This window comes from Ursus arctos, unplaced genomic scaffold (assembly GCF_023065955.2).
Source record: "Ursus arctos isolate Adak ecotype North America unplaced genomic scaffold, UrsArc2.0 scaffold_2, whole genome shotgun sequence".
NCBI classification, from domain to species: domain Eukaryota; kingdom Metazoa; phylum Chordata; class Mammalia; order Carnivora; family Ursidae; genus Ursus; species Ursus arctos.
In genome coordinates, this window is record NW_026622874.1 from 101,172,481 (window position 1) to 101,193,474 (window position 20,994).

Genomic DNA, 20,994 nt, shown 5'->3' on the forward strand with positions numbered 1-20,994 from the left:
AGGACGAAGGGTTTTCTCTGGAGGTGAGCCCAGGAGACAGAGGAAGCTGACAGATGGCCAGAGGAAGCAGTTACCCTGCTGGGCACCCAAGGCTCTGCCCACTGGGCAGAGGGTGGCGGGGGTGGTGAGGGCTGCGGCAGCTTTCTCCCAACCCCCAGCAGTCATGGGCCGGGGGCAGCTGGTGGGCAACTCCCCCAGAATCCCGGCCCCAGGGCAGAGAGCGCCCTTGGGCGCAGCGCACTGCTGGCCGCTCCAACACTGTGGGACTGTGGGGGGCAGCGCCGGGCCCCGAAGGCCGACTGCGTACACGGCACCTGCCACAAGGTGACCTCACCATCCAGAGGTCACTGTTCCTATCTCAGGGAATGCTTCTGGTCATCGTTTTTCTACGCATATGAACTTGAAACAAAACTGATTTTACTCCGAGCGCAGGCTTTTCATTCGTGTCTTCTCACCACATTTCGAAAGCGTCATCCTTTTCCTTCAGAAACGTGTGTAATATTCCACGACATGGACCTGCCCCAAGGCGCCACCAGCACTGAGCAGGAAGGAGGCTGTTTGCAGCGGGATTGCCCCAGGCTCCTCCGCCACCGAAGCACGGAGACAAGGAGGCCCACTTCCTACGGCCACGGCGACAACTGTGACCAATGCAGGAACAGCTAGGCACAGCGTCATCTGTGCGCAGCTGTGGGACACCCGGCTTATTATCTCTGCCTCTGCTCCAGCTCCCATGAGCCACTGGGAGAGACTCCCTCATCCTGTGGGTATATTCGTACCTTCCTCTTATCCGCCCTAAGTCAGGGTGATAGCGCCCTGTCCCCATTCTGTGGCCCGGTGAACGTAAAGACGGGCACCTCGAATGTCCTTGCAATGCCCCAGCCTCAACGGACAGTAGAAGAGAGCTTTTTCCTGCAGATAAATGGTAAAAGGAAGCAGGTGAGTACCCATTCTTGTACTTGTAGAGAATAACGGGAAATGATGTTGAGGGAGAAGAGTGTTTCGGTGGGAAAGGCTGGTTACGTAATTACAGTTTGAGGAAGATAGAAACATTAGCGTCCCGGATGTCAGCGGTGCACGGGCTGTGCTGGGTGTTAGGAAAGAATGGGCAAGCCGAATCAATACTAGGAGGAAAACACGGCCCGAGTGAAGTCTGATTTGTAAGGTTATGGGTGAATTATGATAATACAGGCATTTGGGGGAGGGGGAATGCCAAGTATAAGCCACATTGATCCACGGTGAAGGTTGAAACTACGCAGTCTCTGAACACACCCAGAAGATGGAAAAAAACAATGCGCATCTAGAAAATCAGAATCAGGAAAGGGCATGTGTTTCAAGCCTGACACCAGTTCTAGAACCTTCAGCTGTGTGAGATGCAGGAGTTCTAAGATGATGCTGTGCTGGGAGCCTCCTTGGGGGGGGGTGGTGGTGGTGGTATCTCAGCTGGCTCGCTCAGATGGGGTAACTGTAGACTGGCACCCAGAGCCCTCTGGGGGACCTGTGTACGGCGTATTGGGTGGTGGCAGGCCTCTCACAGGTTGCGTGCGTCCTGGGCAAGCGAAAGGCACCTGCCTGAGAGTCTCCTGTTTGGTGGTACGTCCCTAGGGCCTGACGCTCGGGGCCGAAGCCAAGGCCTCCAGTGGGGCACGGTGCTGCTGACGCCCTCGGTAGCCCCTGTGGGTGGGTGTGAATGGTGACAGCCCTGCCAGCACCCGCGACTTGTTCAGAGAGCCCACGGCAGCAGAATGGCCCCGGGATCGCCCAGCCCAGGCACCGTGTGGCTTGTTGGTTTTACAGCTTATGCGCATGAGGGCTGGGGGCAAACGCAACAGTGGATCAAAACTCTGTATTAGCAAGCAGGGATTATATTCACTTGCGCTCCTAATTCTCAGCAGAGACTTTGCACACCCTTCTGTAATAAGCTAAGGGTAAATGTTAGGCCCTCGGTAGGCAGGTGGAGATGGGGGGAGGCTCTGGCATGTGTGGCCGGGCAGCCCCGCACGCGGGTTTAAAGAGCACACGCATCACGTTAGCTTGGCAGCATTTAAGAGAGAGCGGAGTCGTCAGCGAGGGAGGGAGGGTGACCGTGCTCAGGTGGCTCCCGCCGCAGCCCCCAAAGGCAGGCTCTAAATGCTAAAAGCTCTCCACGGTAAAATATTTACGCAAATAAGCAAGTGTTTTTCCCCGTAGGCGTCTGGTGGTGTTTCATGCTGTTAATCTTTTTGGGAAATGCAAGAACATGTTTTGATATAGATTACAAAAGCACGGCTGCAGAGCTGTTTTATATACTCGGAAGGCCGTGCTGCCCGAGTGGGAGCATCGATTCGAGGTCTCTGGGTGGGAAGCCAGTCTTGCAAAAAGATGTTTCCCCTTCTCCCCCACAAACACCGATCTGAATCTTTAGAAACTGTTTTCTCACCCTTCCTACGGCATCTGCAATTTGGTGTGCTAGCTGTAACAATATCCAGGTGACAGGTTACCCAGACAACATTTGTTACCATTACAACTAAAGGCCATTACAACAGAATGTGGTGTTTTTCTGCATTACAGGTAGGCATAGCACTATTTTACTTTTTGTCTGCTTTGCCACGGTTGGAATGCTAGGAGTATTTAAATACTGCCCTCTCCTTACCTGGACTTTTGCGATTTTTAGTGATGCCCCCACCCCCAGGGACTATAGCTCAAAATCCAAGCTTCTGCATGTCCCTTAGGAGCCTCTGATAACCTGGCTCCAACCTGCCTTTCCCTGTTCTTCTCCCTGTCTTGTCCGTGTGAAACCTCTGCTGGGGACTACCAGCTAGATGCTGGCATTGGACGACATGAAGAAATTCTCTGGTCCAGGACACACGATGAGATACCAAACAGCCATGCATTTGAGCGAACGTTCCTTGAGTGCTTACCACGTGGTTGGGCGTTATCCTAAGGTCCTCATGCACAACTCAATCAACACTACAAGGGAGTATGAGTGGTATTCCCATTTGAGGGATAGGGAAGCCGAGGCATGGAAAGACTCAGTAATGTGCCTAAATTCACTGGGCTGGGCTGCTGAGTCTGCAAGCTTGCCCACGCTGTCCTCGGCCTGTCCGGAGTGCAGTGCTTCAAACCCCAGGGACAGCAGAGCAGGCAGCCTGGGATTCTTGAGTTTATTGAGCAGACCGTGGCTGGCTGGGGATGTGGGGGAGGGTGAATCATGGGCCTGGGGCATGAAGTTGGGACCACTTCCTGAGAAGAGCTGGCTGTGTCAGATCCTGAGATCCACGGGGTTCGTGTGGCTGTTTGGTCTTTCCTCTTGTTGTGTCTCGCCCTCCGCAGCCTGAAGAGGCCGAGCCCGTCACCCCTCCCACAGCCCCAGTCCTGCCAGTATCCTGAGTGGACGCGGTGCCCAGGGAGTGATGCGGCTATAAGTCCGGGGGGCGGGGGGAAGAGAGGTCACCACTTGGAGTGAGGAGCGGAAGGAGCCACGATGGCCCTAAGAGGGACTGGGGTGCCCGCTGACCCCAGCCTAGGGGGCCTGTGTGCAGGGACAGCACCTGCTTCCTCACTGTGGGAACAGCAGACGACGGGAAGGCACATGTTTCAAGTCTACATGCAAGTCTCCGTGACCAAAATTAAAAGGGGAACTTTTGCAACATCTGTGACTGTGAATATTGTTAATATTGTTAACGATCATGTTGGGTGGTATTTACTGGGCTAACTTGTCCGGACCCAGTGTCGCGGTGCTAACGCCAGCAGAGTCAGGCCTCCAACCCAGACTCGGATTTTGGGCTCAGGTCTCTCAGCCACTTGGTACTTGGATGCTGCCAGTGTGCAAGGTATGTGAAAGCCAGTAGGGAAGGGGTGAGTCCCCAAGAGAAAAATGGCCAAAGGACGTGTCACGAGCTGAATTACACCTCCCACGTTCACACGTTATAGTCCTAGCCCTGAGCACCCCCAATGTGACTGTATTTGGGGAGAGGGTCTTTATAGAGGGGATTAAGGTGAAATGAGGTACTGGGGGAGCCCTGACTCAGGAGGGCTGGCACCCCTACAAGAGGAGATCAGGACACAGACACGCACAGAGGGACGACAAGGTGAGGGAAGACATGGGGAGGCCAAGGAGAGAGGCTGCCAGAGACACCAGCCCTCCCTGTGCCTGGATCTCGCACCTCTAGCCTCCGGAGTTGACAGAAAATAGATTCCTGTTGTTTAATCCCCATGCTCATGGTTCTCTGTGGCAGCCCCAGCAAACTAGTACAGAATATAAACTGGAAATTCCCAAAAGGAAAAAAACCAACAACTTATGGCTAGCGAACTTTGAAAATGTCTCCTTCATATGAATATTCTATTTTATGTATCAAACTGGCTGAGATAAACAAAACAAACCATCAACGTCGATGCTGGTGAAGGTGGAGTGGCATGGGCACTGCTGTCAGGAGAGCTGACTGACACAGTGTTTCCGGAGAGAAAGCGTGATAGGTAGGTGAACAACTCTGGAAATGTTCTAGCACCTTCTCCCAGTGACTCTGCTTCCAGGCTTGCATCCTGAGGAGATCATCAGAAACGCTGTGAAGATTCACCTCTAAGGATGTCGGTCACATCATTATTTCTGATTGCATCATTTGGGAGATGATCCGTATTTTTTTAAAATGTTCTATTATAACGTATTTGCATTTAAAGGTTACATTATCGGGCTGGATGTGTTCGTACCATGGATGCCCGAATCGTACTGAAGTATACAGAGACAGTCTGCTTTTGGCAATGTGGTAAACCAGATGTCCTGGAAAACCTTCCTGTTAAGACATCCAAAAGTAATAAATATGGTAGCAAGAAAAGAAAGCCTAAGTGCACAGTTGAACCGGAAAGTGAGGAGAAATTATAGAGAGTGAATAGGAAATGGGAACCATAAAAGTTGAGATGAAGCCCAGGGCAGTCCAGGGATGGGAGCAACCAACAGACCTGCAAGGCTGGGCGCACTCATCTGGCATTGGGGAAGCCGCTGGGGAAATCCAACATAAAACCACAACGAGACACCAGAATGGCAAAGAAGTTTAGATGCTGAGCCTATCAAGTGTTGGCAAAGACGTGCGGAGCCATGGGGGTCCTTACACCTGCTGGTGGGAGTACAAACTGGTATTACTGCTCAGGAAAATGGTCTGGTGTCATTGTGCGAAGTTGAAAATGTGCCAACTCTGTTGGCCGTTCCTGGGTGTGTGCCCTGGGGAACCCTTCTGCACGCACACCAGGAGGCGAGCACCAGGATGCTGGGGACGCTGCAAATGTCGTGATCGGGAGTGTGCAGACGTGGATGCGGGGGTGTCTACGTAGGAAACATTCATCACAGGGGGAGGGAAGAGTCACGTTGCAGAAAAACATGTGAGAGGAGTTTATATGAAATGTAAACATGTGCAGCACTAATATTAGATTTTTAGGCTTAAATTTAACTCTAGGAAAATCGTACAGAAAACTGAAGGAGAGATAAACACGAAATCCCTTGGGGGACCTGGCGGGTCACCGGTACTAAACATACATGCAGTACGACGAAGAGGCTCCCTTCTAAATAGGAAATATTTTATAATTAAAATATTAGAAAAATGATAAAAAATATTAACATTATTTTGGGGCGGTGGAATTGTGGGTGATTCTCATTTTCTTCCTGTTACTTATTTGAATTTTCTGTTTTTTAAGACATTTATAGTGAATGTGTCATTTTAATCTTATGATTGTCCTTTTTATTATAAATCTTTCAAACATAGAGAAAATACTGGGAATTATATAGATGGAATACCCAAATATTCATTGCACCAACTGAACAAATCTTGAGATTTTGCCAGATTGGGCTGTTTTGTTGTGTTTTGTTTCATATAAGAGAAATGATGAGACAAAGCTGAGGCCGTCCTGTGGCCCCACCGGATCCTCTTCCTCAGAGGGAACCTCCCTTCTCCACTCAGGGTGTACTGCTGTCCGTGAGTTCACACTTCGACTGTACGTGGGGCCCAGTAAATGAGGACAATCACGCACACAGACGTTTAAATGTACAGGAACACCCTCGCGCTGTGTTTTCTCCTCCGACTTGCTTTTCCCCTGAACAGACGCTTGCAACACTTCCTCATGTTGACCCATGCAGCTCCTGGTCATTCCTTTAACTGCTATCGTGTTTTCTGCTGTGTGAAGAGCCCACAATACACCTTTCTGTTGTCTGACTGATGGACACTCAGGTGCCTGGCTCTTTGTTTCGCCTGCCATCGAACGTGACGCGGCAGGAGCGTCCGTGCGTGTCTCCTTGGGTACAGGGGTGAGAACTCCAGGTTTAAGACCCGACGGGAAGGGCCTCTGGGATGCAGGGGACAGACGTGCTCCCCTCGCCCAGACATTACCAGGTCATTCTCTGGGAGCCGATGAGTGTGTGTGTTTGCCCACGCCCCCGTCTCTCCTGGGTAGTATCCGACTTCCTGAGGCTCCGGATCTGAATGATGTAAATGCTAGCCCATTGTGGTCTGATTCCTCAAACAGGCGCACGAACGTTACAGATGCCCTTCAAAGTGAGTGACGAGATTTCACCTTTGGACAGTGAGACTCATGTGATGATGGTGGGCACAGCCAGGCAGGGACGGGCGTGGAGGGAGCTTGCAGGTGGAGGTCACATTGAATGGGACTTTAGAGGCACAGAAGGGGCAAAGGACCAGCAAGCACAGTGGGCTGGCCCTGGCAGAGGGCAGAGGCTGCAGCAGGAGCGGCGGGAACGGCAGGAGCAGGCAGGGTTGGGGATGGGGCTTCCCTCAGCAGGACCGGCGCAGGGTTGGGGATGGGGCTTCCCTCAGCAGGACCGGCGCAGGGCTGGGGATGGGGCTTCCCTCAGCAGGACCGGCGCAGGGATGGGGATGGGGCTTCCCTCAGCAGGACCGGCGCAGGGTTGGGGATGGGGCTTCCCTCAGCAGGACCGGCGCAGGGTTGGGGATGGGGCTTCCCTCAGCAGGACCGGCGCAGGGCTGGGGATGGGGCTTCCCTCAGCAGGACCGGCGCAGGGCTGGGGATGGGGCTTCCCTCAGCAGGACCGGCGCAGGGTTGGGGATGGGGCTTCCCTCAGCAGGCTGGAGAGACTCTGCTTCTTAGAGATTCCGGGTACTGTGACAGGTCAGAATTCACATTTTGTGCTCCAGAAAGGTTTCCTGTCTCACGGCAAGCTGGGGACACCCCGTGGGTCATCAGATGCTTAGCCCTGCTCCGTCCAGAAGAGACAGCAGCCGGGTGCAGTGCTGAGGGGCTCCAGGAAACCCCTGGCCAAGCCATGTGCTCACAGACCATCTCCCGCCCCGGGTCTGGAGCACAAGTGCGGGGCCTAACAGGTGTCTGTGATCCCGTCTCATCCCAATGGGGTCCAGAATACACACTTCACCAGCAGCTTTTTCGGCGGCTCGTTGTGGTTTTAAAATAGCAAGAACCTGCAGTTCCAAAAGTCACCCACTTCAGAAAAACTGTAGTCTTAGCAAAATACCCCACCCAGCAATTCCGGGAATCACACGAGGAAGGGTCGGACTGAGGAGGGCCCCAGCCTTGCAGCAGATGATGCCGCTACACCCCAGGCTCCGTCTCCCCCGTCCTCATGAAAGAAGAACTCAAAAAATATTTGCCTCTCTCTCTAGTTATCACCTAAAATGCAAACCTGACTATGTCGCTTTGCTGCTCAAAGTCCTTGGGTGATTCCCTACTGACTTCAGCACAGATTTTTGTTAAAAAAATTTTTTAATGAAGTGAAACCCTTTTTCAAACCAAATCTTAGAATTCTAACGTGTAAGGGGTGAATTTCACTACCTGTCGGTAGGCTCAGGTTTATAATCTCCCTATAAACCACTCAGTGTACAAGCTAACACATGTGGGGGTCTGCGGCAGGCTTGGATTGGGGAAATACCCTATTGGATGCTGGCCTGGGTCTAGAGAGTAGACCCAGCTGGGGCCCTGGCCGTTAGATGCCCGATTTCATGCATCTGGGTCTCTGGGCACCCCCTGAATGGTGGAGCTGGCCACCCCCAGCCATCCCCAGCCCGGCCCCGCCCACATCTCCCAGCTGGGACCTGTCTACACTCCCACAGGCACAAGGCATTCCGTCTAGCTGAGTGGACGCCCCCCCATTCCCTTCCTCCAGGACTCCAGGGGTCACTCGTCTGCAAGACCCAGCTCCAAAGCCACCTTCCACCCGCTGTGAGCCCCTCAGCCCAGGGGACCTGCTTGTGCAGCATCTTGTGAACTTCGATCAGTCACCTATCACATTGCATTGTCCTTGTGCCTCTCCCCGACGGCGCTGTGGGCCACTCGAATCCTGAGGACGGGCGCATCTAGTTCACTCCTCACTGCCCACCATGCACTTGACGCTGTGCACAGGGGAGGCCCTGAATTTCTCATGGTGAAAGGATGACTAAATAAGGGAACCAATGATTTTTTTTTTTAAATAAAACTTGCTGCCTTTGGGAAACTAAGAAAAATTAAGGCTTTTCATCAATGCTATCAGAGTTGCCCCCTGAACGAAACGTTAAGAGTAAACAATTTCCCGGGGACCCAAGGCACACAATTCACTCTGGAAACTTCTTAAAAGGATGAGATGGAGGCCCCACAGCCGAGGATGTTTCCTGGAACTTGGGAGTGAAGCCCGGGTCTCTGGCTCCCATGAAAAACAAGGCCGCTGCTTCCCAGACGCCCATGGAAACAGCCTGGTTATTTCAGAGCTGAAGGAAGGGCCAATTACAGATGGTTTTGTTGTGAACCATGAACAAATGGAAGAAATTCTGGGTTAACAAAATGTAAATTTCAACCCGCAAAGAAACCTCAGCCCACAGCTCACAAGACAGTAGAGGGTCCCACATTTCTCAGCGCAGTAAGTGCTGGGCTGTGGCAGGCAGGATTTTTTTGTTGTTGTTGTCCAACCTCTTTGACATGTAATAAGAACAGATGAAATCAATGTAATTGCTATTTCCCTCTGAGCTATGATCTCTTTAATCACGGCCGCTTCCTTACCCAGAATGATGCCGTTGGGCTCCTCCGGCGGCTGCCACACGATCCGCACAGACGTGAGTCTCACCTCTGGGAACACAAGCCTCACGGGAGGGCCCGGGGCTGGAGGGAAGAGAGGAAACCCGTGAGCCAGGGGCCACTACGGTGTGACGGGGGGCACATGACAAGGTTACCACGTTACACAGGACTCTGTGGGCTGGCCGAGCATTCGTGACCACAGGTGACTGTTCATGGACCAGACACTCCAAGGCTGTGAGTGACTTTTGGAATCTAGCTGGCACCGTGTGGCCCCCTAATAATGTTGAGAAAACACCTCATTTGGAATCCAGCTCATCTGCTCGTTCAGCTTTCAGAAGCGGTGCTCATAAACCGTGCTGGGAGCCTGTGAGTGCAAAGGGTGGAGGCTGCAAGCACGTCAAGCCCAAGCTCAAGACTCAGCCAATCTGGGCTGAATCCTTCTGGGGGCTTGACACCTGCCAGCAGGTGTTAGATAAATCAAATGGCCTAAAGTCCCTCCCCACTGACAAAGTCACATGTTTTCAATGAGTGATTTTTCTCGTATGCACCGTCTTAGAAAATTAAGAATTGACGTGCACAAACGTGTCTAATGATTCTGTGGGGTGAGGTGCCTTGCCTACCAGTGTCCTTGCCCTCGTAAATGTAGTCACTGAAACGGCTAGGCGAGGGAGTGCGTGGTCAGTACTAGAAATTCTTGTTGGAACTTAATGGATTCCCAGACAAGAGGCAATGGGCTCAGAGCAATGAATACAGAGATAGGATGATGTGTGTTACAGTCATTCAGGGGCTGCTGAATTCTGCCTCTGGCTATTGAGCGGAGAACAGCATTTACAATTTTAAACCTGTGTTTAAATAAACCTGTGACCCTTGCGTTTGGTAACATAAATGTAAGGAGGCTACGGCCTCGCACGCCAGGACCAACTGCACAGATACTCAAATTTTGACGGCTGCCTTACGTGGCCTCCATCCCCTGTGCCATCCCCAAGGCTGATCATCTGGATCACCCTGAAATGAGGGAGTGGAAACATGCCTCTAATCGTACTGCGGGAGAAGAAGGAAAGTCATCCTGTGACTTCCAGCCTCCACTTTAGAAAGAGGCAGTTGTGATCGGCCAAGGTTGGAGGCTCCTTGTACTTTTCGTTTGTGGAACCTGGGCCACCATGGCTTCGCACAGTTCTGCAGACAACCTTGAGGCCGCTGCCCCCCGTCAGGCCCCAGCCCCCCAGGAAAGGACGGTATGCAGAGCTCCTTCCTCTCCTCGACTGAAGCCCAGCGCTGTGTCATCTCCCAGCAGAACACAGAGGACCGGTCCAGCTCGGCAGCCGGAGCACCATGGGGGTAACTGAATGACTTCGGCCGACATGTACCAGGAAATCTACAATGGTTTCTCTTCTGCAGGAAGCTTCTGATCCCTAAGGTGGGTGTTGTGTGTGTGTGGGGGGGGGGGGAGAGCAGTATTTTCCTCCAGAATACACATACCCTCTCCGACTATTTGCTACAGTCCGTGTAACGATAAAAATGTAAGAAGAGATAACCTTTAAGTGTATGACATCTGCAAAGTGGAAAAACATATTTGCTGATGATTTAGACTTGCATAAAAACAGAGCCATCAAGAGGTGCCTGTTATTCTGGCCTGGAAGCCTGTGGAGCCCACTGCATTCCACGCAGGAACTTGAAGGGACATTTTGGCCTGCGAATGACAGGAGTGGCTGGCACCACGGAAATCGAGGCTCCCGGGCTGGGAGTGGAGCTCGCAACCCAGTCTGTGTGGACGCCGCCAGCAGGAGCGGCCGGATGTTAGATGGCCCCGCCCGTCCGGCCTTTACTGTGCGGCCTCTGCAGAGTTATGACGGAAATTCGCAGAGGTTCATAATGAGGCTGTAAAAATTCACTCCGGGCTGGAATTGGCCATATAAACGCTCAGTGACTGAAAAACAATTCTGTTTTGTTTTTCTCAACTGAAGAAAGAGGGGGAAAAGTGGTTTGGAAAATTAAATTAAAAATGACAACCGTCCAGGTCGTTTGGGCTGTTCGAGCACGCCGTTACCGTACCGTCGTCCTTGGTGCGCTCCAGGATGAGCGGAGAGCTGGGGACTCCGTTGCCGATGCGGGTGAACGCCAGCACCTGGAGCTCGTACAGCACGAACTTCCGGAGTCCGGCCAGCAGCGCCGACTGCGTGTGGTTCCCTCGCACGACGTGACTGCGGGGCTCGGGGTCCAGGTCTTTGGCCCGGAACAGAATCTGGAGCATTGGTACAAAAGCACGTGTGGTCATGGGGATGCAGGGTGCCAGGAGGGGACCTTTCAACCTCAAGGCACAGACCAACCCCACAACAGCAGTGTTTAAAGCTATGGATCTAGTTTCCCTATGCTGGTATTTGGTAGGGAAGATATCCTCCAGAGCTCACGAGGAGCTGGAGTCATGACCTAGCCGATGGCGGGGGAGCTGCCCTGTGCCATGACTTACAAGATCCGAGACACACAACAGCAGCCACACCAACCACAGCCACTAGAACAGAAACTCGTTTATAAACACAGACGATGTGCTTCCTACAGAAGGAGCCAGAGATCCCTTTGGTTCCCTAGCTTCTTGGGAATTGGACCCCTGCCTCAGGAGAATTGCTGTAGTTCCCTGAAGCCTGGGCTGCGGTCCCCCTGGGCTCCATGCTGCTGCCCACACACGGACACAGCACCCTGGGAGGCTCCCCTCCTTGGCCCTGCCTGTTCTGCTGGTTTGGTAAGTCCTCACTCACAGCTCACCCTTCCTGAACTGGTCCTTTAGCTGGGGACCCAAAAGGCCATCAAAGACGGTGGTACTCAGGGAGCAGCTTGCACACGGCTTGCAAGCTCTCTTGTCTGGGACCCCGCTATGTGGTGTGGCGTTCTGCTCCCTGCACCTGCCCCAGTGAGATCACCGTGTCCAACGCGGCCTGAGGGAGCAATCTGACTGCCCAGGAGAACAGGAAGGGAAAACAGACACTAGGGATCGAAACCACGGAAAGCCTGGGTGTGGCCAGAGGCTGGGCATGGTATAACAGGTGGGGGTGGCCCTGCTGGCCACATCCAGGAAAATCCATCCCGCCGCTCAGGGGAGGTGATGGAAACAGAAACACAGGTGCGTAAGTGCAGGTAAGACTGAACCCAGTAAGAGCTCCCGAAAGGCAGGAAGGCACTCGCCCCTCCTGCTGCCACCATTGCCCTGGACTGCCCAGGATGCTGGTGGGCCCATGCACGTGCAAGTAGCTAAGAATACCAACTCCGCACGCACTAGGAGCAACGCGCATCTCACAAAATCAAACCCCCTTCCTTCTCAGACCAGCCTCAGGGCCAGCCGCCACGATCACTCCCACTGTACAGGCCAGGAAGCAGAGGCTCGAGTGTAAGTAGCCAGCTTCCATCCATGCCTTGTTTGGGCCTATGTTAGGAGGTTGTCCCCAGGCCTCGTCCCCAGATGGGAATGAAGTCTAGAGGAAAGAACACATGTGAACATCACAACACGGGCTGGTGCCACAGGTCTGGAAGATGCTCTGCGCTCCTTGGTCTAAGGGAGTGACACGCAGGGTCTCCTGCACAGCCTACGCACGGGATGGTCACCTCCGACACATACCTTGTAGCCCAGTATGAGCCCGTTCTGGTCCTGTTCAGGCACCGAAGCCCACGTCAGTAAAATCTGGGTGGAGCTGACGGCCTCAGCGGACACGTTTTCAGGGGCGGCTGAAGGAACTGCAAAGGATGAGTAAAATAGATTGGTACCCAAAGTCCAAAGGCTTCTATAAATAAAGGTCCAATTTTTACCCAATCAAGTTGTCCTTGAAAGAGCAACGGATTCTGAGCATTTTGGAGTGATCAGATTAAGCCTGCAGAGGTATCACAGAAATGTAAATCTCTTTAATATTAGCAACAAATTCCACAAATCCTGGGTATTTTGGAGCTCAATTTTACCTGAATCTACCCAGCAAGAAAATCTGCTTGGTCTGTTTTTATATTAACTTGTGGAAGCTACAGACTTTGATCTCAAATGGGAAATCCTCACTCTCACACACCAGTTCAGTGACATCTCTAAACGTGGCATTTTGAGAGGGGCTGGGGTGCCGGAGAGAGGAGGGGACATTATCATCCACACAAAGGGGAGCAGAGGGGAGGGATGAGTACACACCCTGTGCTGAGGGTCTTCAGAGCCACAGTCGCCTCGAACAGCCACAGTAGCCCAGTGAGGCAGGGGCAATTACCCCATTCTGCAGATGGAGAAACCAAGGCTGGAGGGCTCTCCATACATTCCGTGTCGCTGAGTGCTTTTCACAATGAGATGGGCCCGTGGAGGTGAGCTGTGGAACTCTTGACCCATGCATGTGGAAGAGAACGTTTTTACTCTCTTCTGTTTATGTATGTCACTGAACTAATTTTAAGTTGTCTCATGTGTTGGCAGTGGTTTGGACAGAACGTGTATAAAGACAACAGTGAAACTTTAAAAGCAAGGCTTTCTATTCTAGATCATCTCAATTTGCTTTGAGAATTTCCTTGTGAACCCACTTAAACTTTATTCAGACAGAAAAGATAGACCCAGAGCTCCCAGCAAAGTCAGGGGATGCAGTGTTCACGGACAGGCACCGAGCACAAGGCAGCTGTCAGCTGTGGCCTGGAGGTCACACCACCCGCCACCCTCCAGAGCCTCCGGGGTTGAACAGGAGGCGAAAACCTGCAAGTCCACCGGGTTTCATGGACAGAGTGATATGGGATAGGACTCTGGCACTCAGAGTGGGAGGGATCACTCTGCGGAGGAGGGAATGGAGGCTCTGAGTGGTCACCTGGCCTGCCCACATCACTAACAAGTGTAAAGTCACCACCTGAAGCCAGGAGGCCTTGAGGTGTCCACAGGGAAGCGACAAGCTCACAGGCTCTGGAGCAAGACCACACTCAACAAGAGTCCCGAGCCGTGTGGCCTGGGGAAGCTGGTCTTCTCCTCTGGGCCTTGATTGTCCCATCTATGAAATGGTCCAGTGCGGCCCACCCATCCTCGAGCCTGCCTTCCCTCCCTCCTGGTGCTCAGCACTGGGCTTTGAGATGAGCAGGTGACCAATGGCTCTCTGTTCTGAAAAAGGGAGACAATGACACCATAACCTGCCTTCCCTACGGGAGGAGGGTGAGTGAAAGGTTGCCAAGCAACCGGCACCCACGGTGTCCACTCCCTTCTCTGCCGTCCCACTGGGGCTCTGTGAACAGAAGGAGGGGCGCCTTCAAGTGCACCTCAGAAGCAGGAATGCTCCGCTCATGGGGGGCTCTCTCCACCCTCTCATTCATTCATTCATTCATTCACACAAGTACTCTTTCCTCCTAGCAAAGCGGCTGCTGGTAGCTAACTCAGTCATTTACTCTGAATATACAAAGTAACAGGGGTTTGGACAATAACGCTGCTCTCTGACATTTGCTTCCTGGATTTTCTTCACTGAAGTGATTTGGTTTTTGTTATGGGTTGAATTGTGTACCCCCCGCCCCCGCCCCCGCCCCCCGCCCCGGCCTCCACACGCTGAAGTCCTAATCCCTGGTAGGTCAGAATGTGACCTTATTTGGAACTAGGGTCATTGCAGATGTCATTAGTTAGATGAGGCCATACTGGAGAAGGGCAGCTAATCCAACATGACCGGCGTCCTTCTAAGAACGCCACAGGAAGAGACAGACGCACGCAGGGAGGCTGCCATGGGAAGTCTGGAGGGACGCAGCCACGAGCCCAGAAGCCACCGGGAGCTGGGACAGGGGCCTGGAGCAGATCTTTCCCCAGAGTCTGCAGAGGAGTGTGGTCCCTGCCAAAGCCTGGGTGTTCAGCTTCTGGCCTTCAGGATGGTGAGAGAGTGAATCTGTGTTGTTTTAAGCCCGCAGTCTGGGGTGCTTTGTTATGGCGGCTGTGGGAAACTCACACCGTCTTTAAGAAAAAAGCACCAGGATTCGTGTAGGTCCTAGAAGTGCTATTACCTTATCTGGCAGCTTGGCCAGGTCACTACTGCCACCAGAGTGGTTCCTGCAGACAGAGGCTGAGGGGAGAAACCAAGGAGAGTCCGACAGGGCATGCTGCTGAGGGAACATGGAGCCAGGGGTGAGGGCCAGGGCTTGGCACCTTCTGGTTCCCAGAGAGGGGAGTCACGGAGGCTTCCTGGGGGCAAACCCCTCGGCTCTAGCCCCAACATAATGTGACTTCCTTGGCCTCCATGGCCCAGTGGCAGTCCTGACCCCTTCTACTCACCACATCAACAGTCTTCAGAACACAAGAGTTAGACTGGCTGCCCATGGTGGTCAGCCAGCGTGTCCCCAGAACAGAAGAGTTACCTGTTAGTGCCTGTTTGCTTAAGGGTTCAGGGATCTTCCTTATACGTTTAGAGAAAGATAATGCCAGTCAGCCCACATCTGATAGATAAGACTTTTTCTTCCCAAATATGTCAGTTGAGAGTCATTCATATGGTTTGTCAGTCATTCAACAAAACAATATTAATTTATCCAAGCAGCTAAGTGTCACAAAAAAGAATATTTTTAATTTCAAGCTTACTCAGCCCTCTAAGGGAAGCATGCTTGCCACCCACGCTTCCCAGTGTCCCCTGTGCTTTCTGGTTCACGACCACTCAAAGAATAGGCAAGCCTACAATTTATCTGACTTTAGGGTAAGATGAGAACTCCAAAGGCGCTGCGTGCCCACAACAGCAGTGCTGTGTTCTAAGAGAGGCCATTGTCACAGCGACACAACGCGTCCATCTCTCTAATCTGTAACGGATTCCTGCAGGCCCGTCTTTGACACCGTGAGTGCTCAGTCCTCGCTATGGGTCTACAAATAATACTGGTTTTCTAGGGTGTGGTAATATGTACTTCCCTTTCTTGAAGGGCACTCACAGCCCTAGAGAGGGAAGGCCACCTGGCGAGGGGGGTGACCCAGACATGGTGCCAAGAGCATGGCTGGGTCTCCAAGGAGGGGAGCCACAGAAAATGGCCACATTCAGGATTACAGTGTCAGTGGATTCAGATCCCACCAGGATTCAATCTGACATTTAGTTACAAAGTATCTATGTTTTAAGATTTGGTTAAAAATCTTACCCATTATCTGTTTTGAGGTAGATTCAACTCCCTGTCCAACCTGCCATCTTGCATTTGGGGACAGTCCTAGAGATTCCCTTTCATGAAGAACAATCCTGATTAAATCACTTCTCTCGTCCTTCATTTGCTCTCTCTCCTCTACGGGACTCCTCACTGCTCAGTCTTTTGATGGTTAGGGCTCATTTATTCTTATATCATAATAAATCATAGGATGTCATGAAGCCAGTTAGACCGTACTTCAAAATGGGAAACGTCATTTCAATGTGGTTCAAAACGTTCTGCTCTGTGCTTCCCACACCGGCTTTCTGTATGCCCATGACTGTGCCGTATGTGAGTACCCACGTGTGGCCATCTCCACGAGACATGGGTCTGCAGTTCTGTTCTCTCCATCAGCTCCCTCCTCTCCTTCTCTCCCCATGAGCTGTACTCCATCACTGGCCTTTGCAACCCCTGCACCCTCTCCTACCCATCCCCAAGGGCTGAGCAGTGCCTGGCAGGATCTGTTCTTGGAAGGGGTGATTCGTCTGCTGGACCAGGGAAGGCAAGACATCAAAACTGTTGCAACAGGAGGGGCCTGCTGGTCAGAGGTGAGGGGCTGCCCCCAGCAGGAGGTTCTGGAAGCACTGTTCAGAGGTGGAGTTGCCGAAGGCCCCAAAGGACCAGCAACATTGGAAGGGGTGCCAGAGAATGCCCCATGTTGGGGGGACTGATGTGTGAGCACCAGTACTTTTGGGGGAGAGATCAGCCTAAGAGGGGTCCTGAGGAGCCCACTTTTCTGGCATTAAAATTGTCTGAAGTCTGAGTCATCTCATCTTGAAATGAAGATCAATGACCCTATTATTGAATTTGTGATGAAAACACCTGCAGAACAAACATCCCATTAAAAACTAAAATATAATTTTCTGTAAGCCAGAACCCTCAAAATAAGAAAGAATGTGAAAGCGTAAGGCAAAACTTACATTACAAGTACAATTTCTAGACCAAAAGCTTTCTCAACAAGCAAACGATAAATGTGGTAATACCGAAGTCGAGGCAGTTAGTTCTGGGGGCCGCCTATGATTCTCCTTTAGCTATGCGTACCTATGTCTGTATTGGTTTTCGTCAACCAAGACAAACACAAACGCATTATGCCTTTTTTTTATACCAAAGCCATAACTCGATATTAACTATAACACAGAGATGTCTACAAAAACAAACAATATTGTTCAAGAGAGTCTCCTCGTGGTTATTGAGTAGGAGACAACACAAGGTTGTCTGAAGGGAACAGAGGTAGAAGAAAGCATCTGGGGTGAGTTGACACATAGAGTGGTCTCCTCAGCCTTCTCCTGATGACTATAAAGGGAGCTCTGTGGCAGCTGAACAGATTTTTACAAAAATATAGTCTTACCTCAGCAATTTTGCCATGGGTTTACTTTGTTTTTTGAGAGTGTTCTTTGGAAATTTAACAAAACAGTATTATTTTCCATTTTTATTCCATTTTATTCATCCTTACATGTCATTTTAGCTTACAGTTTTCTGAACAAAATCCTTGAAAGTAATTTAGCTGAGTGTAACACTTGAGGTTAACAGTTATTTTCTCTCAGGTCCTTCAAGATTATTCTTACTCCATTATGATTCCATTGTTCCATTGTCTTCTGGCCTCCACTATTCTTGAGAAGTTGGCTCCAAATCGTCTGCCTTCTGTAGTAAGATGCCTTCACTCCAAGTGTTTTTAAGATTTTCTCTTTGGCTTTCATGCTCTACAGTTGCAGCATATTGCATTTTGGTGTGGATTTATTTCATTTATTCTGTGCAGGATTCACTTTTCTTCAGTCTGATAAAGTATCAATTCTGAAGGTGCTTGGCAATTATCTCCCCACATTTTCTCATTCTCATCTCTTCTCTCCTTCCCCTCCAAGTTGTATTAGATATATGTTGGACCTTCTCAATCTATTCTTTGTGTCTTTTAACCTCTCGACCATATTTTCAGTCTCCGTGTCTTTGTGCTGTATTTTAAGTTATTTACTCATATCTAGCTTCCAATTTGGTAATTCTCTCTTTAGCAGTGTCTAAACTGCTTTTCACCTAATGGTAATGTTTTATTTTCAGTGGCTGTGTCCTATTTGTCTTAAAAAGTGCTTTAAATGTGGCATCTTACTCTTTACCTAAAGTTTTAGTGGTTTCTTTTCATAATTTAAGACTAGTCTTATTTTATATTTATCCCAGGTCTATTGGGATATAATTGATACACCACATTGTGTAAGATTAATGTACAACATGTTGATTTGAGACACATATGTACTGCCAAGAGACTGCCACCATAACATGAGCTAACACCTGCATCAGTCACAAAATTATTGTCCCTTTCTTGTAGTGAGAACATTTAAGATCTACTCTCTTAGCAACTTTCAAGTATATAATACAGTATTATTAACTATAATGACTATGCTTTACATAAGATTACTCAGAACTTACTCACTTTACAAGTGGAAGTCTTTAATAATTTTAAATATACTTATTGCATATTCTCTTTCATACTAGTATGTATTTTAAAGCAATAAGAGCCCTATTTCCTCCCTTCCTTCCTTCCTTCTTCCTTCCTTCCTCCCTCCCTCCCTCCCTCCCTCCCTCCCTCCCTTCCTTCCTTCTCTCATTCCTTCCTAAAAAAGATTGTATTCTTACTCATGGCAGAGTATTTTCTTGTGTGTTTAAAAATTGTACTTCATTGGGGCGCCTGGGTGGCACAGCGGTTAAGCGTCTGCCTTCGGCTCAGGGCGTGATCCCGGCGTTATGGGATCGAGCCCCACATCAGGCTCCTCCACTATGAGCCTGCTTCTTCCTCTCCCACTCCCCCTGCTTGTGTTCCCTCTCTCGCTGGCTGTCTCTATCTCTGTCAAATAAATAAATAAAAATCTTAAAAAAAATTGTACTTCATCTTTTAAAAGTTGATTTTTATTTGGGACAAGTTGGCTGTGGCAATATCTCCCCAGAGATGTTTCCTTCTTTGGTTGCCCAGAAAGTCTGGCCTAGAACCATGTTTCTTTCTTTCTTTTTCTTTTTTCATTTTTTTGTCTTTTAAAAAATTATGTTTTGTTTTGTTTCATTTATTGGGGTATAGTACATAGTATTTCAGGAGGAGTGGATCACTGTTTCCCCCAGGGTAAGAAGATTTTCTGGTCAGTGAGGATGCTCTTCATGGCCTTCCAATGATCTACAAAGTGTACAATCTCTGAACCATATTTATTTTAGTAACATTTAATACATGTTATTGTCCAGCTTGTTTTTTTATTTTGTTTTATCCACCTTAAGGGTGTGAACTAGTATCTCATGGTGGTTTTGATTTTCATTTCCCTGTCGGTGAATAATGTTGAGCATCCTTTCATGTGATTTACTGACCATTTGTATGTCTTCTTTGGAGCAATGCCTATTCAGATCCTATGTCCAGTTTTTAATTGGGTTGTCTTTTCATTGTGGAGTTGTAAGAGGTTTTCTTATATACATCCTGGATGTGAGACCCTTATCAGATGAATGATTTGCAAATACCTTCTATGATTGGGGGACTGTTTTTCATTGTTGTTGTTTTTGTTTCTTTATAGTATTCTTTGAAACATAAAGGTTTTCATGTTAATGAAGTATAAGTTTTTCTTTTGTAGGTTGTGCTTTTGGTGTCTGGAACCAAGTTTTACATTAATTTGTTTTCTAGGAGTTTCTGGACCAGACAGACTAAATTAAGAACTCAAACCTGAATCAGGCACAGGACTTAGAGTTACATTTTTGTTCCTATTCAGCGTCTGGGTAGACGGGTGGGCAGAGATTTTCAGTTTCCCCTTTCAAAGAGGGTACGGAATTCAGGAGCCTTGTCTGTGTGCAAGGGCCTTGATTCTAACTCCCCACCTTGTGCAGACTCATAGCTGAACCTCCTGTTCCTGGATGGGCACCTTGTCACGAGTCTTGAAGTTCCCAGGATGGATGCCCCCCCATGGCAATCCCCCAGGGCAGCCACACCAGCTCAGCACCTACTGCTTCAGACCCTGTGTGCCTCTGACATCTGGGGATTTCCTCTGTTTTTCTTATGAGGACATTGATAAATTTGAAATCTCAAAAAATGATATTTTGTCCATAATTTTCTAGTTAGTTATAGCAAAGTTTTTTTTTTTTTAATATTTTCTAGCTCTGCCTGTTACTGGGGTTAGAACAGTCCCCTTAGAAGGTTTCAAGTCCTCTTCTTTGTCATAAAGACTCGGATACTGAATAGAGCTTTTTAAAATTCCATGTGATCGCAGAGCCACAAGCTGAGCGTAGTGTCTCAATCTTTTATTTCTAATATAATAAAATCTACAGCCTGAAAGAAAGCCAGGAAGGCATCTGAGGCAGCCCAGCTACTCCGGCAAACCCCTCTTCAAATATCGGTCCTCTTGGAAGGGGAGCGGTATGCTTCCTTCTCTTCAGGAGACAACCTCGCCATTTCAGACCAGGTGGGAAGGACTGGTCTGTGTCACAGTGTGTATTTAAACGTGACAGCAGCCCTCTTTGTCACTCACAAACTCAAACCAGGCTAGCAGGGGTCCCCCAAACCACAGGTCAGCCCGCAAAGCCAGCAGGTCAGGGGAACACACTGGTCCTTACCAGAATGCACACAGACTACTGAGTGCTGACCCAAAGCATTTTCCTTTCCTCCCTGGCCACCAGCAGTAACCCCGAGCCTGGTGGCTCTGTGCGGAGGGATGCGTGTCATTTCTGGACAGGTGTTGGGGGCAGGGGTGCCCGTTCTTTGCGCTTTCTTCTTCCTCAGGCACAGGGCACAGATGAGGATTAGGCCTACAGCACAGCAGAGCCTGGGTCCCCGAATCACGAGGAAGAGAGCCACCCGCTGTCCTACTCCATGATGAGTGAGAAATGAAGCTCTATTGCGTCACGGCACTCGAACCTTTGAGGGGCTATTTG

General features: G+C 50.1%; 1 protein-coding gene across 4 annotated transcripts in view; it reads right to left on the reverse strand.

The window, feature by feature from the left end:
• SDK1 (sidekick cell adhesion molecule 1) overlaps positions 1 to 20,994 on the reverse strand; it is an 876,890-nt gene that overhangs the window by 96,460 nt on the left and 759,436 nt on the right. For all 4 annotated transcript variants that reach the window (XM_048224631.2, XM_057314981.1, XM_057314983.1 and 1 more), the window contains 3 exons: positions 12,605 to 12,720; positions 11,050 to 11,239; positions 8,983 to 9,081 (listed from right to left, as the gene is read on the reverse strand). In XM_048224631.2, the coding sequence (XP_048080588.1) occupies positions 8,983 to 9,081; positions 11,050 to 11,239; positions 12,605 to 12,720 (405 nt within the window). The remainder of the gene's footprint in view (positions 1 to 8,982; positions 9,082 to 11,049; positions 11,240 to 12,604; positions 12,721 to 20,994) is intronic.